Here is a 25,747-nt window from a genome sequence, read left to right on the forward strand (position 1 = left end):
GATGAAGACAACAAGGAACTTCCACTGAGAATGACGGGACTGGCTCGAAGATCTACAGATTGTACCGGCTCTTCAGATGACGCCACCAGTCACGGACCATCCAGATATCGAACTCGGTAATCTGTGTCGCACTGCCTGCCAGCATGATGAAGTTCGTCTGGCCAGTAGGAGTCCAGTCGTAGAAATCTTATATGCAGTGTCAGCACATACTCATCCAAGCAAACAAGGAACAGACTGACCATCCAAGCCAAACGTATGTCCAAGCTCATGCAGGTAGATATGGATATTCTCCGAGTTGACATTCTGCATGAAATACTCCTGGCCCACGCGCTGGCCCCAGTCGCCGCCCGCGCCGCCCTGGAAACCATCCGTGAGCCATAAGCTCTCGTCTATGGATAGTTAGCCACAGTAGTCGTAAGCAAGAGAGGGCACATACCATAGTGACGGCTGGCACCAGCCGGACACTGACTATAATCCCCGTCCTGGTGGAAGAATCGTCCACACCTCGGATCGCACTCGGGAATCCCGCCTTCATCCTTGGTGGTGTAGATGTCCAGGCCCGAGGTGTCGCCTTCCAGGAGGGACCGATCGCGCACGGCGTACCCGACGACCTTTACCTCGACGGTCTTGTACGGGAAGCCGTCAAACCCGGCGAGCCCTGCGATCCACTTGTTGACGGAGCGGTTCACCGCAGCGGCGATCTGCGTGCGTTGTGCGGCGGTCACCTTCTTGCTCGAGTCCCAGCGCACGCAGTAGTTGATTTTACCGCCGGTGGCCATGACTTGGTCGAAGCCGTAGTTCTTGAATCCCATTGGGTTGCTGTAGGTGGCCATTTCGTGCTCCCAGACCTGAATGTGTGCAGAGGTTAGGATGGGCTTTAAGGCTAGAGATGGAATGGGACGTGTACCTCGTTGAGAGGCTTGACGAGATTAGCTGGGGGGTTCCAGGTACCACTCTGGCGCTTCTCAACCCATGGGCTGCCAGCAGGGGCGTCGAGGTCTCCTGGGATCTGGCTGTCGTGCAGCGGGAGAGCGCAAACCGAGCCGGCCAGCAGCTGGATTGCGGCGAGGTAGAAGGTCGCCTTCATTATATACAAGTAAATGCAATATAGAGATAACAAAGGTTGGTTAAAGAGAGAAGTAGCTAGTCAATAGCTATGGAATGGATAGTGAGGGTAATCAACATGGGTTCCTGGAGAACTATTATATATGCCCCCAATAGTGTGCAACAAAACGCCAAGAATCGGGGTCTATAGTCGTGGTCGGACGGTAAGACATTTCCTCGAAACTGTTCTCTTCATGGCCATTCTTCAGGGTCCTCTCCGCCAATGGGACTCTCTCTCTGTATGTGAAAAGGGAGCGCCAAGTGTTGGTTCCGGAGGGCAGACCTCTATGGTGCTCGACCATTCACGGACGAAACAATCCCCAAACAGCGGAAGGGACATGCCAAGCGTCCGTCAATCTATTAAAAACAGCCCCTGACTCTAACAGGGCGCATGACTGGTAGTCGCATGACTCGTAGGGAAACGGAAATATACCGTCAATGGGAATGGGTCAATCTATTTCAGGAATGTGGTTCGTTCTGCTAGCCTCCAGGGGATTTACATGTCTTCAGTCAGGATGTCCGCTTCCTCAACCCACGCAACCGCCCTTGCATCATTGGTCTCATCTCGGTAGATGGCTCGAATGCGGATCATGCCCCTTTCGTCATACACTTCATCCCAATTGAGCGCTGCTTTCTTTGGTCCGAAATCATCACGGATGCATCTCCGAGCCTCCTTGTTCGCTTCCTCGATTGTGGCCGTCGTGCCCACCTCATCTGGGTAACAAGCCGCCATCATGGGATCGATAGAAAAATACTCTTCAATCTGCATCTTGACCTTGTACACCTTGTTATACGAAGGGGTTTCTAGCTTTCCGTGAAGGAACAGTATGACCGTTGACATGGGACCTGTGCTTTGGCCCGTCAACCATTCTGCAAAGATCGGTCGCATGTATTCGGTATAGGTCCTCCATTTGTGCGAGACGCTATCGAGTAAGGTCTGGCGAAGGTCGACTGCAGGGCGCTCGGCATCTTGATCAATCCAACTGATAGAGACCTGATTCAACGAATTCTGTAGGTCTTCTTTCTGAGCTGGGCTTAGATCTCCTCGATAAATGGCATCTTCCAAGACCAACACGCGAGCATAATGATCAATGGCCTCTAGCTTCTGAGAGAATGACGTCGTGTCCTGTAAGCCTGCCACCGTCCAGCGGGGTTGGTCGTCTAGGACTTCAGTCTGGATCAAAACAGCCAGCCACCAGACCAAGGGGTTGGTGTGTGGTGTGGCCGCGGCGTCCTTGATCATCTTCAGGAAGAATATATTGGCCATCTCGCCGAGAACTTTCAGCGACTTTCCTTCCTTGGCGTAGTACCGAATGGCGTCGATGTTGTCCTTGACAGACCAAGATAGGTTCAATCCCATAGACTCCAGGGCACCGTCTGCACCATACGACGTCCAGTTGACGACAAGAAACGCCAGCAACGATGTCCATACAGAGATGGCCTGCTTCCGCTGCTCCTGATCCCGCGGTCGTGCCCATGTCTCGAATTTCCGGTCAGGCTGGGCAGGATATCGCGAGAACCGGTTTATCAGCTCTCGGATATGGGAGGGCCATCGTTCAACCATTGCATCGCTGTCAGTAAAGGTCAGTGCGACTGCGGTCGCAATCCTGGAGATGATGTATTTTGTGGTCGAGCCATTAGCCGTGATGTGTTCCATGGTTGGGCCATTAGCTGCGTGGAAGCGCTGCCGGGCTTCAGCGATTGCTTGCTGCTGAGCATCTGTGAAACCAGCCGAGCGACACCATTCTTCGATGATAGAATCCATTTACGAATTTGATGCTGGTTAAGAGGTTTCCGACAGTAGTCTGTTTATACGAGCTGAGGGTTGCGAATGAGGAGTCGACGCGTAGGAAACGAAACTCACCGCGTGAGGGGAATTCGATTACCCCTCCATCATCATCCATGCACCCTGAACGCTTACATATATCACCAATTCATCCAGAAGACGAGATTGCGGGATATTTTGCTGCTGGATGCGTTTAGTGCGTCAAACCTTTCCGCTTGAGTATCTCATCTAATTTATGCCAAGGATTGAGTGGACCAAACCTTGCATTGACTGGAGATATTCGATCTCCCCCCTACAATGGCCGGCCAACAGCGCAAAGATGCGACAATATCATCAAAGCAGCGATCTAAAATGTCCGGAAGGGTCTTAAACAAAATGAACAAGAAAACCAACACCTTGGCCACCCAGCCCTGCAATCAACATGCGTCTGTTTTCTTCCGTCTCCCTCGCGAAATCCGCGACATCATCTATCGAGAAATCTTCGTCTTCCCCGTAACCGTCCACCTCGCCTACGTGGGGAGGACCAGGAACCGCAAATTCCGTAGCTTTCTCTGCGCCCTATCCGAAGATGAGCAGCCCGAGAAGCGCCCGCAGCTGCTCTGTCCACGGTGTCGAGTCAACCACCACCGCTGCTCACCACGGAAGGGGACGTCTGATGATGTGGAGGGGCGCCCTTCGTCCGAGGCCAAAACCCAGGCTAGGGTCCTGGCGTTACTGCGGAGCTGTAGAAGGGTGTATGTTTTGCTTAACCTCTGTCGCTGATACACGTAGCTGACATGAGTAGGTACGACGAGACGGTCGACATGCTCTACCGCGAAAACACATTCTACATTGAGAATCCGCGCACCCTGCTGGAACTCCCGTCGTCTTTATCCCCGGCGCGACTCAGTTCGTTCCGGCATCTGTATCTGGAGTCGGCCCGGTATGGTGAGAATACCCCGGCTGACCGCTTGGATAAATGGGCAGCGGTTGTTGGTGTGCTACAACGACTTGATGGACTCGAAACGCTGGTTGTTGTTCTACGGCCGATGTTTGGGTTGGAATGGGAGGTGGAGGGGCTGATGAAGCCACTCGAGGCGGCTGGGCTGCCGGTTTTAAGGCTAGTAACAGATCAGATGGTGTACATGGCTCTTGATAGTTCGGCGCCTCGTTGTAATCTTCATGCGTTGTAGCCAGAGGGTTTTGCATTAGGGTTATCAGGCGGTGATCATGCAGGCCCTGGGAATACATAGGTGTTTTTGATCAGTCAGAGTATACGTCTAGCTCATATGGACTCTCGCATACCTGTCTGAGATAATTAGGTACTTATATGTCTAGGAGCATAGCTACGACACATGTTACTTGATACAGATTCGGTCAGTTTTACTGTACAACTACATCTGCATCGGAAAATAAGATAGCAGGCCCAGGATAGATCCAATTAGAAGAAAAGAACAATTCAGTGAATGATGGTTTGAATCCAGGCTAGAAGTATCCACCGTCCAGAAATCAAGATTGGGGGGCGCCGTACCGTACTTTTACTACGTGGAGAGACCAATCAATCTATGATGCAAACACTTTCACATCTTGAATAAAGAATGTAACCATCGAACCTTGCCGTAGAGTTGGTGGTGTTGATTGGTGCATCGAACGCAACCGTTGGCCATGTTCCATTCCAGTCTCCACTGCGGATGCCCACGGAAGCATCTTCCATATTTCCACTCTCCGTTCCATTCCCAGATTCCATTCCCCCTGGAAATGATCTGTTTTTTTGGGGATTTCCAGGTTCTGATTCATGATTCATGATTCATCATTCTGTTAGAGCAGGTATCTACACTGAGACGTACGTGGGCATCACGATGTTAGAACTTAGGGCTAGCGAATAGGACGATTCATGTCGACTCCCAGAGTCAGTCCGTGCAGTGATTCAATGCTTCGCAACCTGTCGGTTACAGGTTTCAACTCGACCAGGCCAAAGGGACGAATTGACTTTTACTGGAACGTATCCTGTTCCCCCCTCTAGACCTTATCGCCAGCAGCCTATTTAGCTACAGGCAGTTCATGCTCACATGTGCCCTTATGATTGAATGCAACCACAGTGGACCAGCCTAGTGCCAAACTATGATAGGCCATTGGGAAGCACCAGGATTTCAGGGCTGCAAGACTGTAAGTGGGTATTGGACGTCATAATCCTCTAATCGTTTGATTTTGGGTCGATAGCCAAATCGATGATTAATAGCGAGAATCAGGGATAAATCATTTATTAGGACAGTACTTGCTTTCCCCCAAAACCTATCGCTTTGATGGCTTGATTTTATCTGTAGATACAGCTTCTCCCCACGATATGAGGTCAGGAGCCGCCCGAAAACGCCCCTCGGACGCCGACGATCCCTGCCAAGCGACCCATGGGGCCCGGAGACGGATCAGCAGGGCCTGCGACCGGTGCCGTGCGCAAAAGGCTAGAGTAAGTCAATCACTTTTGGTGGATGCAGTGCAGCAGAGCTTAATTTTCAGTGCGATGGAGGAAAACCGTGCATTCGCTGTGGGGACCACATCCCTTGCGTCTATCAGGAGAAGAAGCCGCTGCGACGGAAGTATCCCGCTGGGTAAGTCGTCTGCCTTGTTTTTTGGATGAGACTAACAAATGAAGATATGTGGATATGTTAGAGGAACACCAGGCGTATCTGATAACCGGTTTGAGAAAGCTATATGAATGCATTCAGCAGGACGCCAAACTCCCAGAGGTCGATCGCGATGGCAATAACCGCCCGATTGTGCACGAATTACTCGATAAACTTGGCATCTTTGAAGGACCGATCAAAGAGCATACGCCCCCAACAACTGGAAGGGCAGCGGACACTGAACCGTCTCTGGGAAGTCTTCGTGGAAACGAGATCGTGGGTGGAGTGATTGGGACAACCAGGTTGCCAGGGTCATCTAGGCCCTGGTCATCTGCTCAAGAAGTCAAAACCTCGCCTGCCTCGAATGCAAATGCCGCAGTATATCTCCCCCGCCCCTTGACTCTACCAAACCGCATCCCTCTCAATACAGGCATGGCACAACAGCGGTTCTCGCGCTCGTGCCACGAGCAAGCTAGCCCAGTGGGACTCAACCGCCATCAACGACCGGTCGATCTCAGCAATGGATTTTATAGGTGGTCTTTTGACTTTTCCGACTTTTTGGCTGTCTCGAGTCGGGAATGAATGCGATATTCCTTACTGAGGGGTGCTGGAGAGCGCAGCGATCATGGAAGCATGGCCTGATAATAGTATCACGGACAATCGACGGCCGAGTGTACAGCCTGCTGCTTGGAGCCGAAAGTACCGGATATGAAGTATTCCAATCTATTGGTGAGTAAAAAAAAAATGGAATCGATTGATCATGAATACTAATTCAGCCAAGGTATCAAGCGAACGAGTGAAGCGTCTAGGGAACTATCCACATGCACAAAGTTGCAATAATATCCGATCATCTACAGCCTGCAACAAACCTACAACGTCTCTCCACACGGCCAAAGGAGAGGAGCTTACGACTCCGCCAGACCCTCTTCCCCCTCATAAAACTTCAACAACGGCTCCAGCTTCTGCCGAAGAACCCAAACCCGAAAATGCCAGACGGCGTTCCTAATCTGATACGCGGCGTGCTTCCTCGTCGGAACAGAAAAGACCTGGTCCAGTTCCTCCAACGTAAGAGCTGCAACCCGTTAGCATTCGTCCAAGTGACAGATGAAGGCAGCCTCACCCTTCGTCTCGGGAACAAAAAGCAATATCAACACCCAGCCGACCAAACACCACGCGGCATACCACCCAAACGCACCCTGCGGCTTGAACGTATCCAGCAGCATCGGCCACGTAAACGAGAGAATGAAGTTAAAACACCACGTCGTCGCCGTCGCCCACGACATTCCGACCTCACGCACGTGCAGCGGGAACGCTTCAGCCGAGTACGTGAACGGCACGGGACCCTCGCCGGGCGAGTAGAACACCTCGAACAGATACATGCCTGTCGTGACCATCGCGACGCGCTTCTTGCTGAAGGGGTCGTCTGGTTCGATCCAGAAGGAGAAGCCCGACCAGAAGAGGCAGATGGCGAGGAGAGGGAAGGTGAAGAGGAGGAGGTTACGGCGGCCCCAGGTGTCGATTGTGAAGAAGGCGGGGAGCGCGAAGACCCAGTTGAGGATGCCGGTGCCCATGGATGCCAGGAGGGCTTCTTGGATGCTGTAGCCCGATTCGACGAAGATGGTGGTTGAATAGTAGGCGATTACGTTGACGCCGCAGAACTGTTGAATTAGCCAAGTGCCGTCAAAATTAATTGAAGATGTATACTGAGAGTACCTACCTGCTGCATGAACATGACGATCCAACTAGCCAGAGTAGCCCGACGATTGCGAGGAATCGTAAACAATTCAATAAACATGGTGAAAAAGTTCTTGCCCTTGTTCACCTTCCGCTCCAGCTCCACTCCTACATATGCGTAGTACAGATCCCGGGCAGCTTGTAGGTCGCTCGGCCGGAGGGTCCGGAACGCGGCAAACGCCTTGTCGATCTTGTTGTGCTCGATCAACCATCGAGGTGACTCGGGACAGAAGTAGACTTGTGCGCAGACAATCAGCGGGAGGACAACAGTTGAACCCAGCATGAGACGCCAGGAGAGGTCGTCGGATAACCCCATAAACGCCACACCCATGATATTCCCCAGCATGATACCGAACGCCGTCCACATCTGCCACATCATGACCAGGGCGCCTCGGATCGGAGCCGGTGAGCATTCTGCTGCGTAGACGGGTACCGTCGACGACTTGGAACCAATCCCGAGACCCAGCACGAAGCGAGCGATGAAGAGGTTGACCCAGGAGTTGGCGACTCCTTCCCAGATTGAGGCGACGGCAGCGATGAAGCAGGACAGGAAGATTGTCCCTCGTCGGGCGAAGTAGCGGTTCAGAGGCTCGGTGAGCCAGCATCCCAGAATGGCGCAGGCCAGGTACGGTGCGCCGACGATGAGGCCGGTGAGGTATCTCTGCATGGACTCGGAAAATCTCGAGTTTTCAGGGTGCTCGGGGTTTGTGATGTTGAACTGCTTCAGGTAGATGGCTTGAGCGCCATTGTTGACCGTTTCATCCATGCCTTGGACTGCTGCGGCCAGCGAGCACATGGCTGAGCTAGGTCAGCTCTGCCTTGAACACTCTGCTACCCTGTAGGAATACTTACAAGCCATGAAGTAAAGCTGCCATGGCTGGGACCATTTGTGTGTAGTCTCCCGGCGAAGAATGGCCTTCTCGTCCTCGTGCAGCTCCGGCAAATCCAGAGCACCGGCGGGGTTCTGCGAGACGAGGGCTCCTTTGCGAAATGCGTCGATGTGGTCCATCAAACCGTATTTCTGACAAAAGTCTTCCACATTCTGCAGCAGTTTATCCCGAGGGACGTTGGCGAGGGGATTCTCAAATACCGCATTCAGCCTATTGGGCGATCGGCCTTCTAGGTCGAAAATGTCTTTTCGCTGAGTAGTATTCTCGTCATGTTGGAAGGTTGTGGGCTTTTCTCCCTTGGGACCAACCATATCCTCCGAGGGCGAGGAAGGCAAGTCACCTTCTTTCATGGTGTAGGTAGTATTTCCAAGATCACAAACTAGTCGAGAGATGGAACAAAGTCTACAGTGTCTTCTCTCCCAGTCGAGTTCGGCCAAGGTATATAACCTGGGGTAATCGGCCACACTGTCTCCACTGGATCAGTTGTGGGGATTGTTCCAGTCTTATATCCTCTGGGGAAGATTGTTTGAAATATTGGGAGATGTCTGCATGAGGGCTGATTGACTCGCTGACGGAGACGCCCATTGGATGGTCAGTCAACTGATGAGGCATATTCTACTACAGTTCCAACTCTGTAGGAGATACTGACAGCTTATTGGCACACCGTTGCTATACTATAGACAATCCCGGAAATATAGTCGAACGTTGTCTCTGACTGGGCCGTCCTGTCCACAGAAAGCCGGATATGCTGTCATACTCCCAGGGGATCCCTGTTCTATTAGACAGTTTGCTTTGAGTTCAGATCGCCCACGGACGAAGTGTAGCCGAGTAGCCGGAGCGCAAGCGAATCGGAGATGGCATCTTCGCCGGGTTGGATGAGATCAGTGGCTGGAGGGATATTCGCTAGGCTATCACTTGACACCTGTCTCTGCCAATAATTGTACTTTGTCGGGCCTGTGGGGAGAGTATTGCGCCCATTGCGGGGTTGAAGCCACCCGCCATTAGCACTTGGGCTTACTATTAGTGGCTACTGGTCACTATGTAGAGAGGTACTGTGGAGGTACTTAGTGGATCCTGTCGCGGCCAAAACGCCTCCCGTGCGCCAATCCGCCTCAAGCATAACCAAGCTGCCTCATGCCGCCTTGACTGCCTTGTCATGCATTGGCATTATAGCAGCTATACAGTATGTACGGAGTAGAACACTGTTCTATATGAGCTTAGTCATGAAATATGCTGATTGACTGACAGCGCTGATTGCCCATGATAAGCCATTTCGCTGTGCCAAGAAGCTATGATGCCATTGCTAAAGGTGATAACATGTGCTGACTGCATGCACTCACTGTTCTGAGTCAGGTATGTCTCGGGCTGTACGTATATAATGCTCATACAGCTGGGATTAGAAATTATGAAAAATGATAACCAATATAACATCTCAGCCTCGTCCATACATATCCATCCATGAATTGGTGGTCAGCATTTAGGCTGTCAATGAGTGAGGCTGCCCCACATATCCGTCACTCGAGCCCGAAAGTCTTATGACCGAGTGTAGCAATTACTATTACCTTCTTAACCATAACATCCTGTTTGATTGGCGACCATACCTGGTGCCGCTCGATCGCAGGTGGTGTAAGTGGGCGATATATATGATGCGAGTCTCTTAGCCTTCACACTCGGAAATAGCAGCAGGCAAGGGAGAACAATAACAGACGTTTGCTATCAGTCTGGGAAGAAATACATAATCCTATGATCCAAGGAAAAAGTACCCCTTTCCTCTCTATCCTTGATACGGATACGCCCAAGAGAGATGGGAATCCGCGGAGGCTGCGTAGTGGCCACATGACCAATAACATGGTAGTGGTTAAGGATAAGCATATGGGGTTGTTGGAGCGCATGGAAAGAAATCAATGAGAACAGAGTAAATAGTTAAAATAGGAATCCATCCATGGAAGGCTCTGATAAAATTGTTCTTGACTGCTTCGCTGAGGGGGAATAGCCACGTGACATGTAATTTCAACTGGTCAAAGATCATGTGATTCCCAGCTGGAATTGGGAGCATCAACAGATCCATCCTCCATCCTTCCCTCGTTGTCGCAAGATCATCCATGTTCCATCCAAGCATGCTGCATCCTGCAAGTCAGTTCCACTGCAGAGGGTTTCCTGCATCAAGGGTAACAGCAATTCTGCCACGATGGAAGCTCGACGCATCATGTTCGACGCCGTACACTATGAGGTCCATGACGCGCAGGAAATTTCATTGGCTCGACGAAGAGGACAAGGCTGAAATGATGCTCTGACGTTGCAGCTGATGCCAAGGCTAGCCTCAACATCCTCAAGGTGACTTACCCCTCTTCATCACCCCGTCACACCGATTCAGGGGTTTCCGAGAGTGAGTTGTGTGCATAAATCTCTCTTTGACATTCGTGGTGACCATGCATGGATCGCGATCGCACTATGACTATACCGTGGCATGGATCAGCGCGCTGCCGCTGGAGATGGCCGCCGCGACACAGATGTTCGACCAATTCCACGACCGACTGCCTCAGCCATTGACCGATACAAACACCTACACGCTGGGCAGTATCTGCGGTCACAATGTGGTTCTGGCATGTCTTCCGTCCGGTGTCTATGGTACTACTTCGGCTGCTACAGTCGTCGCTCAAATGCGCTCGACCTTCCCTAGGCTCCAATACGGGCTGCTGGTGGGGATCGGGGGAGGCGCGCCCAGCGAGAAAGTTGATATACGGCTAGGCGATGTGGTGGTTAGCAAGCCCACACGCACCTACGGCGGTGTAGTGCAATACGACTACGGCAAAACTGTGGCTGGCGGGCTGTTTGAGCAGAGCGGAATGCTCAACAGGCCTCCGGAAATACTACTTACCGCGACGTCGAAGCTACAGGCAGAGCTCCACCACCATGAGAACCCGGTCTCTAACTTGCTCCTGAAGCGATCCCGGGCAGATGGAGGAATTGGCTTTGGTTTCTCCTATCCAGGCCAAGGGCGCGACCTTCTGTTTGAGCCGTCGTATGCCCATGTGGGTTCAGATGATGCATGCCAGAACTGTGATACACGCCATTTGGTTCCCAGAACAGCCCGTGGATCGGACGAGCCTAAGATTCACTATGGTTTGATTGCATCCGCAAACCAGGTTATGAAGGACGGCCCAACACGCGACATGCTGACTCGGAACCTCGGTATTTTATGCTTTGAGATGGAAGCAGCTGGCCTGATGAATCATCTTCCCTCCATTGTGATTCGGGGCATTTGCGACTATGCTGACTCCCACAAACATAAGGATTGGCAGCCTTATGCAGCACTAACGGCAGCTGCTTATGGCCGTTTACTCCTATCGGCCGTCCCTATTCCGTCTTCGGAGAAGCACGATCGAGTTCCCACGACGGAGGAAAAGGAATGTTTAGAAAAGCTTTTCCTGACCGACCCCGGAGACGACCTAAATGCGCTCAAGCGTAGGAAAGGAGGTCGCGCTCCTGGGACGTGTGAGTGGGTTCTGGAATCACCAGAAATTAGGCAATGGCTTGGGAAGGAAAGTCCGGCTGCAGGGCACGGATCGAATATTTTGTGGCTTCACGGCAATCCGGGAACGGGCAAATCAACGATGGCTATCACCCTCGCTGAAAAGCTACCCGAAGACCCCTTATTTGCACGTGAAGAGGTCATACTTGCATACTTCTTTTGCGACTCGAGTTCTGAGAAGCACAGAACTGCCACGGCTGTATTGCGTGGCTTGCTTTATCAAACAATCCAGAAGCGTCCATCATCACTGGGATACCTTGTGTCAAAGTATCGCGGCCACAGGGATCAGCTATTCTCCTCCTTTGATGCTTTGTGGTCAGTATTGATGGAAATCGGTAATAGCAGCGGATTGGAACTGTACTGTATCATTGATGCCTTGGACGAATGCGACGACGAAGCGCTGGAATCTCTGCTGATACAGCTGAATCGAAGCTTTCAGCACGGCAATGCCCGGAACAATCATTGCGGAATTCACATCTTGATAGGAAGCCGTCCGTATGAAGAAATCAGAATACATTTGCACGAGTTTCCGAATCAAGATCTTGCGTCTTATCCTCAGGTCAGCAACGATCTTGCAATCTTCATCGAGCAGAAGGTCGAAGAGTTGAGCATGAAAAAGCACTACTCTGCCAATGTTCGCCGCAATGTCGCCGCAATCTTGAATGATAGGGCCGAGGGAACCTTCCTATGGGCTGGTTTGGCATGTGGCGAATTAATCAGAGTTCGATCGAAGGATGCAGTCGCGACACTAGAGAAATTACCGAGTGGCCTTAGTTCAATGTACAAAAAGATGCTTGACGTTGCCGTTGAAGATCGCCAAGAGGACAAAAGTACGATCATTCAGTTATTGTCCACCATTGTGATTGCCCGTCGCCCATTGACTCTGTTAGAGCTAGCGGAAGCTTGCAATCTCTATGAAGCCGATGACCCTGAGGATCGAGTCGCATATGTTCGTGAGGATGTTTTCGACTGTCGCCTACTGGTTGTTATTCACGATGACAGGGTGATGCTCCTCCACAAATCCGTCAAGGACTTCTTAACCCATTCTCGGGGTGTCCCTGTCATCAATGAGCAGCTAGCTCACGCGGAATTCGTTAGTTGTTGCATTGATGTGCTGACGCGGGATTTGGATGCTGAAAGATCGGTAATGGCTTCAATCCTGGAGAATGCTATGGGCGACCGTTCGTTCCTAGTTTATTGCGTGCAATACTGGCCTGAGCATGCTCATTTGGCAGGAGCCGAATTCAGAATTCAGGAACGCCACGGGGCCTTCTTCGAACTAGATTCTCCAGCACGAGAGAGATGGTTAAACATTTTTCGATTATTCGATCTGTCCATTGCCTCTGTTCCATTGAAGTTCTCCATTTTTCACATGGCGGCGAGATGGGGTATTCCTGCCCTCATTTCCCATGCGCTTTCAACGCAGATTCTGTGTGCGCCAGGCAACACAGAAGCGGAAAAGCTCCCTCTGCCGCAGGATCATCTTATCAATGCACGTTGTTCGAATGGAACCACGCCGCTCAAAGAGAGTGCTACCCGGGGCCATCTCGACGTATTCGGCGTTCTGCTGGATTTGACCGATGGCCCAACGCTGCCCGATGAAGCCATCGCCGCGGCAATTCATAATCGGCGGAGAGGAGCGGGTCTTGTCAAGCTTCTCATTGACAGAGGAAGACTACAAGCTATGCCTGAGCCATGTATAACGACAGCTTCCACCGAAACCTGGGATTTGCTGCTGGATTACTTTAGCCTCGAATTCCCTGTTTCTGAAGACATGCTTCGAGGACTTTGCTATCGTGAAAATGGCACCGATGTATTGAGCGCAATATCAAGAAAGCTGCAACGGCAATTACCAGTCACCAAGGAAGTTCTTATGGTCGGAGCCTTATACAGAGACGCAAGGTTTGTGGAGTTACTGCTGAATGACGTCGAAGAAAGGATTTCAATCTGTGAAGAGTTCATCTTTTGCGCTTTGGGGAATAGGAAGCATGCACCAGGTATAATTGACCTTGTGCTGGCTCATTGGCAGAGGGGCTCGCTAGTCTTGGAGTGCCCAGAAGAAGACGCCGTCCTGCTAATCATGCAGCAGCTGCAGAAGCCCGCTGTCTTGCCGGAGAAGGTAGCAAACATCTTGCGCGTGATTCAGCACAGGGGTTTCAAACTTTCGCCCTCGACGGCCCTCCTAAGGCTGGTGGCAAAAACCGGAGACATCGATCTTTACAAGGAAGTTCTGCGGAATCGGGAGGCGGTGAACTTGATAGATGAGAGCATCCTGCTTTACATGGCAGAGCGAATGCCTCCAGGGATGTTCGACTTCTTGTTGGACACCCTGGGGGTAAGCTTTCCATCAGTGCTAGCGTCGTTGAGGCTGCGGCTTCTAATTTGGAACATGGATGGCAGATGATTCAAAAACTGTTCAAGATCTCAGGTGGTAACCTTCCTGTCTCTGCCTTGACTTTTAGCCGTGCAGCGCAAATAGCACAAACGCAGCTGCATGGCGGTCAAACCCTCAGTTTCCTGCTCCAGCATTTCAAAGACCGCATCCCGGCCTCACCAAGCGTCATTAGATTTGTTGCTGAATCGGGCAGAGAGGGATACCCTTTCATTGAAGCAATACTCGATCGCTTAGAAAACAATGGGTTGACTGCAAAAGCCGACTTGATTCCCACTGTCATATCCTATGGCAATGTAGAGCTACTGTTGTTTATAATGGATCGAACTGACAGCTCACTCCCAATCACCGAGGAAACACTTGCTTTGGCAGCCGGTAATCATTGGGACAGCGTACGAATGGTTAGACTCTTAGCGCGGCGTGCTTGCAGGCGATTGCCGTGGCACGAAGAAGCGTTCAGACGACATGATGAAGTCAATATTTGTCCGATCTTCACCGAATGGTTGAATGAAGGCACCTTCACACATGAGATGATCCACGCCGCAGCGATCTGCATGGCCCGGACGTCTATTATACTGGGATACCCTCTACAGCAGACTCTTATCGGTTATTGGAAGCGAGTCGTTTTCGACGAAGATATTGCCCGAATACTCATTCAAAACAATAATATGAGGATTTTAACAAATCTACTAACTCTATACGGCGGCGCCTCGCTCATTGACAAGGAGACCATGCAGCTCGCAGTGAAAAATGATTCGCCTGAGCTTCTGATTGATTTGATGATCAAACACGGCCGGGAGGATCTCGTTTTGACCGAGGAGCTTGTCGAAACCTCTGCGTGGTATTTCAACGCGAGTGATGAAGCCATAACCTTCTTATTGGAGCAGTTCGGCGATAAGACACCTCTTTCAGAGCAAGCACTTGTCTTTCTGTTGCTCAATGTATCCAACAGAAAGCGTACTGTGGCGCGCTTTCTCGAGCGGCGGCCATATGCAATTTTGAGGTCGCCGACGATGCTCAAAGCTGCCGCTGCAGGGACTAATCGGCAAATCGTCGGAAGGATCCTTGAGTCTTATCCGTTCGAGATCACGGACGAGATCGTTGAAGCAGCAATAGGACATTCTTCAGATGCGAAAGATATCTTTTGCATGCTTCTTGCCAGAAGCGGACGTCACATTACTGAGAGAATGATTCAGATTGCGTGCATAAGAGGGGTTGAGATCCTTCCATTTTTTCTTGACGAGACCAGAGACAGGATTTCAATTAGCACCGACACACTATTTGCCGCTTTGTATGGTTCATCAGTGGAAACGCTACTCAGATATCCCATCGATGTGAACCAGATTACGGAAGAGTTTCTGGTAATGGCAGGAAGTTGTTTAGAACCTGAACGGCGGCTTTCCCTTATATTGGAGCGATTCGGAGATCAGATAAAAATCACTGAAACCATTGTCGCAGCCACGATCCAAACTTCTCGTAACAATCTATTCATTGCAAAGTTACTGAGCCGTCTCGATAGCGCGACGCCTCTCACTGAGACGGTGCTAGTCGCCGCGGCAAAAAGTGTGCTGCCTGTACTTGAGCTCATTGAGCTTTTCAATCGTCTTCTGAGGCTGATCGGGGATGACGAGGTCATTACAGAACGGACATTTGTCGCTGCGGCCGGCAACGGATTGGAAGGTGCATCGATAATACAGCTGCTACTCAGTCGTAGGAGTGATTTCGAGATTACAGAATCAGTGAGCGAGGCAGCAGTGTTCAAATACGACTCACTCTTGGGCGACGTACCAATCGGTACCGACGTAATGGAAGTGCTCCTGGATCTGAAAGGAGACACAGTCCCTATCACCGAGGAGGTTCTGCTGGCGGCCACACGGAACCTTCGGGATAGGTATAGCATTTTCAGATTACTAGTCAGGGAAAGGTTCGACTCGGTGCGCGCTTGTCTCACCCAGAGACTTTTGCTCACTATCGCGGCGAGTGGGGATATGATGATTCTGTCACTCCTGGAAAGGAGGTTTGGAACCGTAATCACAAATGAATTGCGCTCGATCTGTCGCCTGTATATTGGCGCCCGAGATGGCAATAGCCGTGTGGTACAATCCCTCCTTCGTCAAGATGTACCGCCAGATACACGAAGCGCCAGAGGAGAGACTCCCCTTTGGATGGCCGGAAAGTCCGCCTATGCTTTAGCAAAGGAGAAGTCATACCTGCGTATGACGGCTATCATGAGAGAATATGGGGCTAAGTAAAACAAATAATAAAATTGGCGCGTCCGCCGTCGGAAAGAATGGAACTATGAAGTGAATACACCAATGTACTACAGCTTCCCACCACTCAACCACTCTTAATACGTGGTATCAACCCAACTGTTCCAGCCGCTGCCAAGGACCGTGTTCTTGCTAACAGCACCAGAGATGGAAGACTCGTACTCTCTCTTCGAGGTATCCGCTCCGGCACCCTTGTTATTGTACTCATAGTAGAGTGGTGTCGCGCCCTCCGCCATGGTCGTCCAGCCCTTGGGGTTGATGATGTTCGACAACTGGGAATTCTGGTAGATGACACGGGCAAGCACACGCCATGGACGACCGAGGTAGACCTTGCCGGTGAGATCGACTCCGGACTTCCCGTAGACGTTGCAGTTGTCGATCGCGTACCACGTGGTCTCGTCCGACGTCGTGCGCGACATGGCGGTGATGTAGCCGGCGCCGACGGACATGATGTCGCATTCGCCGAACCAGGCCGAAGCGTCACCGAAGATGTAGTCCGTGGCTCCTGGAGGACATTAGCATATTGATCGACGTGGATAGAGGGGAAAGACTTACCCTCGATGTAGCAGTTAGAGTAGTATTGATGACCGGCTTTGGCGTAGAGAGTGTCCTGGTAGCCGACAAAACTGCAGCCGTAGAAACCAAGCTTGTCGGCATTGGCGACGAGCCTACCATATCCTGTCAGTTACCTTCGGTAAGGGTTCTGGGGGGAGGCAACGTACGCTACAGCCTGCGAGCCCTTGCCATAGCCGTTGACAACTTTGATGTTATACATCTTGAACCCGTCCGACCTGACGTTGACCGTGGCACTCTTATCGAGCGTTCCCGCCTGAGGAGAGGAAATGGTATGGGTGATAGTGACCTGGTTCATCTTGTAAGAACTCGTGTCGGTCGTCTCGCCGTACATGGTGAGTTTTCCCTTGTAGCTGATGGTGAGCTGCTCATTGTACGTGCCGGCACTAATGAAGATGCAGGCGTCGGACGTGGAGTCGCCGAGATCGCTCAACGCAGCGCCGATGGTCGAGTACTTGCCCGACGAGCCGACAGTGAGGCATCCGTCCGGGGCTGTACTGCGATTAGACCGTTGTTCGAGGGGGTGTGCGGAAGCCGTGAGGCCAAGGCCAAGGAGGCCGAGGACGAGAGAGGGAAGATGCATTCTGGTGTCTGGAGGATCGAGTCTGGAGTCTGAATGTCTAGAGAAATGATTGTTGATCCTCCGGGAGATCTCAAGGGCGATGGTCGTCTTAAATAAATGAATTCTTGTAGTCTAGTATAAAGCTCGAACTGGAGAAATTACATGGCGCGCCCCTTGAGACAATTTCTCCGTAGTCAGACCCGAGATGTTTCATATTTTCCATGAATGGATTGGCCAATCAACCCTACCTCCAATTCTTCAGAACCTGAGGATCCCCCAGGGTGCGCGGATCCCCCGGGAGGATGCTAAAGGAAGCCAAGTTGGCATTTATTGCTTTGTTTAACCGGGTTCTCCGCAATCTCCCTGTTTTAGGGTGCGGGTGCACTAGTTTGACAGATTTTCCTCGAATGGCGAGGAGTATTCATTAATTTAGATGTCACGTCCCCCAGACGTCTGCTGTTTACACGCGGGTTGCGTCCTTTGACGATTTTAAATTCAGCCAAAATCATAAAGTCAAATCACCAATGCTTCCAATCTCGAGTGTCTTCAGTTCTCTGCCTGATGAATTTAGCCGCCTCCTACAATGTAATATATATATGTATGAGAAGTCTCGTCTACCATATCGGATATCCCTCATTGCAGAAGTAATTGGACAAGATGCCGTATTATCGCAATCTCGCTCTTCTCCCTCTCTTAGGCCTAAGCATCGCTGCTCCCTCGCAGGTTGAGCGCTCACCTGATTCAGTATTCAAACCTCGCGCCGTCTGCACGCCCACAGCTGGTGGAAGTTCTTCGATCGACGATGTACCAGCCATCAGGAAGGCCATTTCCTCGTGCGGCAATGGAGGCACGATAGTATTTCCCGCTGGGTCGACCTACTATTTGAACAGTGTGTTGGATCTTGCTGGGTGCTCGAACTGCGATATGCAAGTCGAAGGTCTACTCAAGTTCAGTGGCTCGACCGACTACTGGGGTGGCAAGACCGCTATGATCAATATCAATAAGATCAATGGCTTGAAGCTCCGATCTTTGACGGGGTCAGGTGTCATCGACGGCAACGGACAGAATGCGTAAGAGACATCTGTCCTTTCGAAGCAGGAGCTGATCGATAACTACAGATACGATCTTTTTGCCTCTAATAGCAGCTATGACCGTCCCACTCTGCTCTACATCAGTGGCGGTAGCAACATCGAAGTATCGGGCCTCCGCCAGAAGAACCCCCGAATGTGTTCAACTCGGTCAAAGGCGACGCGAAGGACATCACCTTCACGAACCTCCGCATGGACGCAACCTCCCACTCTTCCAATCCCCCAAAAATACGGACGGCTTCGACATCGGCGCCAGCACGCATGTCACCATCTCCTCCGTCAACGTGAGCAACGACGACGACTGTGTGGCCTTGAAGCCAGGCTGCAACTACGTGACCGTCGAGGATGTCACCTGCACCGGGTCCCACGGTATTTCCGTCGGCTCACTGGGCAAAAGCAGCGCCGATACAGTGCAGAATGCCTACTTGCATCGCATCACCATGATCGATTCGACCAAGGCAGCCGGTATCAAGACCTATCCGAGCGGAAACGGCCATGGCTTGTCCACAGTCAAGAACGTGACTTTCTCCGACTTCACAGTGCAGGGGTGCGACTATGCCTTCCAGATCCAGAGCTGCTATGGCGAAAGCGCCTCCTACTGCGCGAGCAACCCCGGCAATGCCATTTTGCAGGATATCATCGTCAAGGGGTTCTCGGGAACCACGAGCGGCAAGAACGACCCGGTTGTCGCAAACCTGAATTGTGGCGCCAGTGGCACTTGCGACGTTAGTATCAGTGATTTTAGGGTCAAGGCACCATCTGGAAAGGCAACCGTTCTGTGTGCTAACACGCCTTCAAGCCTGGGTGTGACCTGCACCTCAGGTGCTTCGGGTTAATTTTTCGCGGATGATTGGTTCTACAACTCATCCCTAAGGAGGTTTTGGGTTGTTGAGCTTCTATGATTGGCCTGCTTTGGATGCGAAAGGCCACAGGCTGACCAGTCACTCTCTTATGTTTGTTGAATGCGTATTATGGTGGCTCGACCTTGCCTCTGTGCTACGATTGATTCTATATGGCTTTTCACGATCAATGACTGTCTTGCCTGCCACTATGATCTTTTTATAGGCATGATTTGCGCACTTTATGCAATTTGTCCTCAGCAAAGGACTAGGATTGTATAACGTGGTTACTGCCATAGCAAATGCCGTTAGTTCCACAGCAGTCCGTATTTTGGTTGAGCATAAGACCGGTAATAGAGAACGTGCAGCCCGTTGAAGAATTACACCCCGTTCTCAGGATGGTCATAACTGCACTGAGAACGATGTGCAATGGCTCGGTCTTCAGAACCTGCTCCCATCTCGGCAACAGTACAAGTGAAGGAGCAAAGTCGTAATGGAAAGCGACTATTTATACGCAGGGCCCCTCAGATCACTCCTTCAGCATCACTCGAGCGCTAGTCGCTCCTTTCATTCACCGAAGTCTTCCGACTCCAATCTCGTCCACCGGGGCGTGGGATGTACGGTGTACCCACGGGGTGGCAAACGGCAGGGCGGAAAGGATCAGACCAGTGAGGCGCAGGAATGCCGACTCGGGCCGGTGCCTCTCATTCGATCTCACCGCCGGAATGGAGAATACGGAGTAGTCACTAGTAAGCAAGATAACTCGGGATCCCGGACTCGGCTTCTGTTGCAGCACTCTTTGTGACTCGTCCCTGTTCTCGGTCGGTGTGGAGGCTTGGATCGTCATGGGCCCACGGATGGGTCGATCTCGGGCGAGTTCCGAAACTATGATGTTGCCCTGGCGGGCCAGGTTTCAACTGGGATCCTTTTGTATACTTTTATATCATGGAAATGAGCTTTACTTTTCTACTGTTGGAATGTCCTTGACTGTCTAGTTCAAGAGACGTGAGTATACACTTTGTATGGCCTGAGGTGGTCGTAGCGCTCTGAGATGCAGCGAGGCCAAGTTTCTCCGAAGTTTACACAGATGGATGAAAAATCTTCAGTGACCCACAGCAGTTGGAGTACGGTAGTCTGCTGACTGTGCTCATCACTAAGGAGAGATCACGCCTCATCCGAGAGAATGCAGTTGGAGACAAACCTGATGCCATGGCCGGACTCCGTAACCTCCCGAGACAGGCCATTTACTGCCGGAGATGTTGCACTATGGAGCACAAATCATGCATTGACTAGCTCTGTCACTCTAGAAACAACTCACCGCATGATTTATGCAGCTTGATGACGAAGCACACTCGCCTTCCATATTTAAAACAAGCTGTCCCCCAGAAAGCAGTCAACGGAAACCATCCACACCTCCCCATACTCCCCGCCATGGACAAGACCGACAAGACCGACAAGTCCCAGCCTGTCCAGGCGTCTCACGCCGAGAATGCCCATTCGCATCCTCAAACTCAGCAGCGCCAGCGTGGTCATGTTGCTGGGGGAAAGTACCTGCAAGAGCTCTACGATGATCATGCCTTTGCTCCTAACGATGGTCCAATTCAAAAGGTCGATGTTGACATGCCGCTCACCCTGACGGAGACAATATATCACAACGGGAACCAATACATCGTGCTTAACTTTGCGGAGGGAGACAAGGAAAACCCCTTCAACTGGAGTGCCAAGCGCAAGGCGTTCATCTCCCTTCTTCTATGTCTGATGACACTGTTCATCGGTCTCGCAACCACAGCGTACAGCTCAGGCATTTCCCGCATGACGGCAGAATTTGGCGTCTCCTCCGAACTAGGCCAGCTCGGCCTGTTCACCTTCAATTTTACCTGCGCCCTGGCTCCGCTCTTCCTAGCCCCCTTCTGCGAACTCGCCGGCCGCCGGGTCGTCTACGTCGGCGCCTACGTCCTCTTCACAATCATGTTCATCGGCCTCGCCCTCGGCCAGAACATCGCCACCATCATCGTCTGCCGCGCCCTGCTCGGCCTCTTCGGCTGCGTCGGCACCATCCTCGTCGGCGGCACCTTCGGCGACATGTACACGCCCAACCAGCGCGCCGTCCCCATGGCCACCTTCTCCTACGTCGCCATCCTCGGCACCGTCGGCGCCCCCATCTACGCCGGCTTCATCGACGAAACCCTCGGCTGGCGCTGGATCGAAGGCATCCAGGGTCTCGCCAACATCCCCCTCGCCATTATTATTGCTCTCTGCCTCCGCGAAACCCGCGGCAGCGTCACCCTCACCAAACGCGCAAAGACCCTCCGCCAGCACACCGGCGACGACCGCTACGTCACACAGAAGGACCTCGAGGCCCCCGGCCTCAAGGAAATGCTGCACAGTTCCTCTGTGAAGGCAATCCATATGCTCGTCACCGAACCCGTCGTCCTCGCCTTCGGTCTGTGGATCTCCTTCGCCTGGTTCCTCACCTTCCTCTTCCTCTCCGTCATCCCCATCACCTTCCAGGAGAAAAAGGGGTGGAGCGAGGGCGTAGCCGGCCTGCCCTATATCGCCCTCTGCATAGGCACAACCCTCGGCTTCGCGCTCAACTTCCTCCAAATCAGAAAATACCGCTCCATCGTCGCTGATCCCGCCCGCGAGGCAACACCCGAAGCACGCCTCTACGGCGCAATGCTCGGCTCCATCTGGCTGCCTATAGGCTTATTCATCTACAGCTTCACACAGTACAAGGAGCTACACTGGATTGCGCCGGTGATTGCCCTGTTACTCATTACTATCGGGATTTTCTTTATCTTCGAGAGCTGCTACAGTTTTACCTCTGATTGCTACGGGGAGAATTCCAGCTCGGCGATTGCGGGCCAGGGGTTCATGCGGAATACGCTTGGTGCAGTATCGCCACTTTTCGCGTCGCAGTTTTTCCATAATGTGGGAAGTCAGTATGCGGGGTTGTTGTTGGCGGTTGTGGCGACGTTGTTGACGTTTATCCCGTTTGTGTTTTATTGGTATGGGCCAACGCTAAGGGCCAGGTCGAAGTTGGCGGCTCGCATTACGGGGTCGAAAGAAGAGGAGATTTGAGTTGTGATACTGTTTCGATCAGATTATTTGAAATACAATGTAGAAGGATTACTTTGATTAAATTAAGGACTCCGTGTATGTGCATTCCGATCGACATACTAAAGTCGAAGGCAACTTAGTGCGATTCTGCAGATCGTATACGGTGATATCAACAAGACCCAAAGTGAAATCAAAGTTCATATGTGCCATAGATCATTATTTACCGCCGCAGGCTCGTCATGCCTGCCTGAAGGACAAGCACGTTACCCACGATTCTATTCTCAGTCCGGACCAGCGCCTGGCCAACAGCACCAAGGGCCTGTCGGGCGTCGGGTCCGACCTCGTCCGGGGATGAAACGGCTGCCAAGGTCAAAGTCTGGTCCAGCCCGTTATGCCGTCTTCCCACCACGACGATGTTTCCCGCCTTGGGTGTTGTCTGCGACATTTCTTCTTTCACGGCGTTGATGGTAAATTCAATCACATTCTCGTCTGCCTTGGGGGTGAGACGCGTGAAGATGACGCGAGACTTGAACTCATCCGGGAGTGAATCTCGCATCGAGGCGAAGAAGGTCCCGTCGCTCTCGGGCTGTGTTGTTGTGACTGTCGAAGGGCCGGTTGAGCTCTCCGCTTGGGAATCTTTGGTGTTGGAGACGGATTTTGCTGAAGGGGTGGAAAGGACATCAATGTGGAGCACCGTCGCCGTGACCTGGTCGTTTTGGGCGAGCTGAAGAAGGAATTTCAAGGCAAAACGGTCATCATCACCGCCAAAGAACGGTAACACGATATGGTGCGACCGGGCGGCCGTAGTACCGCCCCAGATGGAACTGCGAATGCTCAGAGCGCTGGCTTTTCGGGTGAGTTGTGGCCGCTGCTTGCCGGAGCTGCGGCTGTATATGTTCCTCTCGACGAGGACGCCCACATTGCTCGTCGTATTAGAGAGCACACTCGATACAAAGTCGGTGTAGGGGCCGTTGACAAATCTACTGGCCTCGTCGATTCCAAGACCAGATTGAACGTCGCTCATGCCACCCGTTTCACTCCATGGGACTAGCAGAAGATCCGCGGATTCTTCGCGAGCCATCCCCACGACGGTGTCCGCATAGGAATGCTCGGGAACGACGGATACGCCAGCCATGATCGCAATATCGCGCCATTGACCGAAAGCCCGGAAGGTGTTGATGACAGGATCCCACAGCGTGTACTCGTCAATTTCAGAGACCTTCATGACACTAGAGTCTCGATCCGTGAGTTCCATCAGCCGGACGCCGTGGACTTGCAGCGCAGGCTCCGGCTGGACTTCGGTCTCGGCGCACTCTTCCACTGCTGGTTCCGGAGATGACAGAGCTTCCTTGACCTTGGTTGGATGCAGCTTTGGGGATTCCGGCGTGGCGGGTCGATTGGGGCCCAGCAGTGCAGCCAAGGTACAAATGCTGGAAAGCCCGTCCAGGCGCAGATAAACGAGCATCTTGCGGACCGGTGCACTTTTGAGCTGCTCTTTCGCAGCAGCAACACTGTCCTGACGTCCATCGGCCTGGAGCGGACGTCCATTCCAGTCGATTTCCCCACGACGCCAGCGCTCCACCTTGATCTGATACCATTTCGGATACAAGAGGCTGGTCAAAGGGGTGGTTGCAAAGGTTGTCACGAGGGCCATGACAACGAAAATTGTGAATGTGCGGGTGTTAAGGATGCGCGCTTGAAGACCAATGTTCTATCGCGGGTCAGTTGTCTATTGATGGACAAAGGTAAGAAAAAGTACTTACCAAGACAATCAGCTCAACCAGGCCCTTGCAACTCATCAAAACGCCAATGGAGAAACTCTCCCGCCAGAGCAGGCCACAAAGTCTCGAGGCTAGAGCGCCTCCTGCCACCTTGGCGAGGAAGGCAATGGCAATAACGCCGATGACATACCCCCAGACGGTACCGGAATCGAGCAGACCGAGATTGGTGGAGAGTCCAGAAAGAGTGAAATATAACGGAAGGAACAGGACAGCAACCAAGTCTTCAATCTTCTCGGTCAACTTGATAGCGAAACCACCCTCGTGGGGACATAACAATCCAACGATGAATCCTCCAAAGATAGCGTGTATTCCAATGATTTGAGTGAAAAATGCCGAGGCCAGAGCTATGAGAATGGTGATTGTCACAACGGATTGACTGGGTCCTTTTTGCAAGCTTCCGGTCTTGTTAAGGAAGCGCATGAACAATGGGCGGAATACGAGGGCCAGAAAGGCGATATAGCCGGCTGCGACGAGTAACACCCAGAGGGCCGTAATGCCGCTTCCTGCATTGACAAGAGCGACGCAAAGGGCGAGTAAGATCCAGCCAACAACGTCATTGCCTACACCGGCAGACAGTACAATGACACCAACATTTGTACCGAGGAGTTTTAATTCGGTCAAGATACGGCACAAGACCGGGAAAGCCTGTTGAATGAGTAGCTGTCATCACTAGTTGGATGTCAATAACGCTCACCGTGATCGCCATGGCAATGCCGATAAAAAGCAGATAAGTGCCGAAATCAATATGAACCATTCCAGGCTCCGTTCGGAAGGTGTGATAGAGACCATACGAGATAGCGGAACCCAAACCAAAGGGCAGAATCATCCCCGCAGCGGAGACACTCGCCGCTACGCGCCAGTTACTGACGAGAAAACGCAAGTCGGTCTCGAGGCCGACGAGGAACAGAAAAAGCACGAGACCCAGGTTGGCGACAAGAGTCAGGTTGGGAATAGATGCAGCAGGGAAGATTGCATCTGTAAACCCTGGAATCCGTCCCATTATCGATGGACCCAAGACGATACCAGCAATGACCTCTGCAATCACGCGCGGCTGTCGGAGCTTGGAAAGCGGCCAGTGAATCAGGCGACATAGAATAATGATGATAGAAGCCTGGTCGATTTAGTTTTGAGCTCTGCTTATCATGATGGAATACTGACCTGAATGATGAAAATAACAATGGGGTTCTTGGGGTCATAGTGGGACGGATTTCCACCTTCGAGGATGCCACCCTGCGGCGGGACGGTCGGGGAACTGGCGATCGACGAGGTGGTGGTGGCCATAGCCGTTGGGAGTGGCACTAGGAGTGCCTGAAGTCAGAATTCACTGACAAATTGGATGAAATCGAATTGATGGAAGGAGGATGGAGGAGAGAAAAGAGAGAAACGATGAGAGGGAAAGGGTCGAGATAAGAGAATGATGATCCATGTCAGTTGATGGGGATGCCTGGTGATTGCCTGGAGCTTCTAGACCGTGTCGGGTCGTCTTGGCACCTGATCCACGTGGTTAACCTGAGGCAGCTCTTATTCTTGGCGCGG

At 52.0% G+C, this 25,747-nt stretch overlaps 11 protein-coding genes across 11 annotated transcripts; 5 read left to right on the top strand and 6 right to left on the bottom strand.

Moving 5' to 3' along the window:
* Window positions 1-52: 52 nt before the first annotated feature.
* P174DRAFT_424032 (uncharacterized protein) lies at window positions 53-1,087 on the bottom strand (the record flags this gene model as incomplete). The annotated part of the gene is made up of 4 exons (XM_024825167.1): window positions 53-186; window positions 240-389; window positions 437-848; window positions 908-1,087. The coding sequence occupies 4 exons, from the start codon at window positions 1,085-1,087 to the stop codon at window positions 53-55; spliced, it is 876 nt and encodes a 291-aa protein (XP_024679794.1).
* Window positions 1,088-1,600: 513 nt separating this feature from the next.
* On the bottom strand, window positions 1,601-2,869 carry P174DRAFT_395145 (uncharacterized protein; the record flags this gene model as incomplete). The annotated part of the gene is made up of 2 exons (XM_024823666.1): window positions 1,601-2,278; window positions 2,384-2,869. The coding sequence occupies 2 exons, from the start codon at window positions 2,867-2,869 to the stop codon at window positions 1,601-1,603; spliced, it is 1,164 nt and encodes a 387-aa protein (XP_024679795.1).
* Window positions 2,870-3,012: 143 nt separating this feature from the next.
* On the top strand, window positions 3,013-4,213 carry P174DRAFT_412447 (uncharacterized protein). The gene is made up of 3 exons (XM_024824303.1): window positions 3,013-3,086; window positions 3,134-3,624; window positions 3,675-4,213. Exons 2-3 carry the CDS (start codon window positions 3,188-3,190, stop codon window positions 4,060-4,062), a joined length of 825 nt encoding a protein of 274 aa, XP_024679796.1. The 5' UTR covers window positions 3,013-3,086; window positions 3,134-3,187; the 3' UTR covers window positions 4,063-4,213.
* A 1,000-nt stretch (window positions 4,214-5,213) lies between these two features.
* Window positions 5,214-6,072, top strand: P174DRAFT_463333 (Zn(II)2Cys6 transcription factor domain-containing protein; the record flags this gene model as incomplete). Its single annotated transcript, XM_024830249.1, has 3 exons — window positions 5,214-5,333; window positions 5,372-5,475; window positions 5,520-6,072. The coding sequence occupies 3 exons, from the start codon at window positions 5,214-5,216 to the stop codon at window positions 6,070-6,072; spliced, it is 777 nt and encodes a 258-aa protein (XP_024679797.1).
* A 119-nt stretch (window positions 6,073-6,191) lies between these two features.
* Window positions 6,192-8,464, bottom strand: P174DRAFT_395149 (sugar porter family MFS transporter; the record flags this gene model as incomplete). The annotated part of the gene is made up of 5 exons (XM_024823667.1): window positions 6,192-6,219; window positions 6,272-6,562; window positions 6,611-7,148; window positions 7,208-8,022; window positions 8,077-8,464. The coding sequence occupies 4 exons, from the start codon at window positions 8,462-8,464 to the stop codon at window positions 6,396-6,398; spliced, it is 1,908 nt and encodes a 635-aa protein (XP_024679798.1). The 3' UTR covers window positions 6,192-6,219; window positions 6,272-6,395.
* Window positions 8,465-9,669: 1,205 nt separating this feature from the next.
* On the bottom strand, window positions 9,670-10,084 carry P174DRAFT_285800 (uncharacterized protein). The gene has a single exon (XM_024821563.1). It carries the CDS (start codon window positions 10,004-10,006, stop codon window positions 9,779-9,781), a length of 228 nt encoding a protein of 75 aa, XP_024679799.1. The 5' UTR covers window positions 10,007-10,084; the 3' UTR covers window positions 9,670-9,778.
* An 86-nt stretch (window positions 10,085-10,170) lies between these two features.
* On the top strand, window positions 10,171-16,290 carry P174DRAFT_395152 (uncharacterized protein; the record flags this gene model as incomplete). Its single annotated transcript, XM_024823668.1, has 5 exons — window positions 10,171-13,643; window positions 14,339-14,439; window positions 14,803-15,334; window positions 15,410-15,832; window positions 15,872-16,290. Exons 1-5 carry the CDS (start codon window positions 10,544-10,546, stop codon window positions 16,288-16,290), a joined length of 4,575 nt encoding a protein of 1,524 aa, XP_024679800.1. The 5' UTR covers window positions 10,171-10,543.
* Window positions 16,291-16,385: 95 nt separating this feature from the next.
* On the bottom strand, window positions 16,386-17,464 carry pmeA (putative pectin methylesterase; the record flags this gene model as incomplete). Its single annotated transcript, XM_024822651.1, has 3 exons — window positions 16,386-16,813; window positions 16,864-16,976; window positions 17,031-17,464. 3 exons carry the CDS (start codon window positions 17,462-17,464, stop codon window positions 16,386-16,388), a joined length of 975 nt encoding a protein of 324 aa, XP_024679801.1.
* Window positions 17,465-18,100: 636 nt separating this feature from the next.
* P174DRAFT_463337 (putative extracellular exo-polygalacturonase) lies at window positions 18,101-19,367 on the top strand (the record flags this gene model as incomplete). The annotated part of the gene is made up of 3 exons (XM_024830250.1): window positions 18,101-18,513; window positions 18,562-18,669; window positions 18,788-19,367. The coding sequence occupies 3 exons, from the start codon at window positions 18,101-18,103 to the stop codon at window positions 19,365-19,367; spliced, it is 1,101 nt and encodes a 366-aa protein (XP_024679802.1).
* Window positions 19,368-20,782: 1,415 nt separating this feature from the next.
* On the top strand, window positions 20,783-22,512 carry P174DRAFT_444927 (MFS transporter). Its single transcript, XM_024828207.1, has one exon. The coding sequence runs from the start codon at window positions 20,802-20,804 to the stop codon at window positions 22,449-22,451; it is 1,650 nt and encodes a 549-aa protein (XP_024679803.1). The 5' UTR covers window positions 20,783-20,801; the 3' UTR covers window positions 22,452-22,512.
* P174DRAFT_444928 (Kha1p) lies at window positions 22,513-25,581 on the bottom strand. The gene is made up of 4 exons (XM_024828208.1): window positions 25,370-25,581; window positions 24,906-25,322; window positions 24,194-24,856; window positions 22,513-24,141 (listed from the first exon to the last, which is right to left on the bottom strand). The coding sequence occupies exons 1-4, from the start codon at window positions 25,490-25,492 to the stop codon at window positions 22,651-22,653; spliced, it is 2,694 nt and encodes an 897-aa protein (XP_024679804.1). The 5' UTR covers window positions 25,493-25,581; the 3' UTR covers window positions 22,513-22,650.
* Between the last annotated feature and the right edge of the window lie 166 nt (window positions 25,582-25,747).

Source organism: Aspergillus novofumigatus (genome assembly GCF_002847465.1).
Source record: "Aspergillus novofumigatus IBT 16806 chromosome Unknown P174scaffold_7, whole genome shotgun sequence".
Lineage (NCBI taxonomy): Eukaryota > Fungi > Ascomycota > Eurotiomycetes > Eurotiales > Aspergillaceae > Aspergillus > Aspergillus novofumigatus.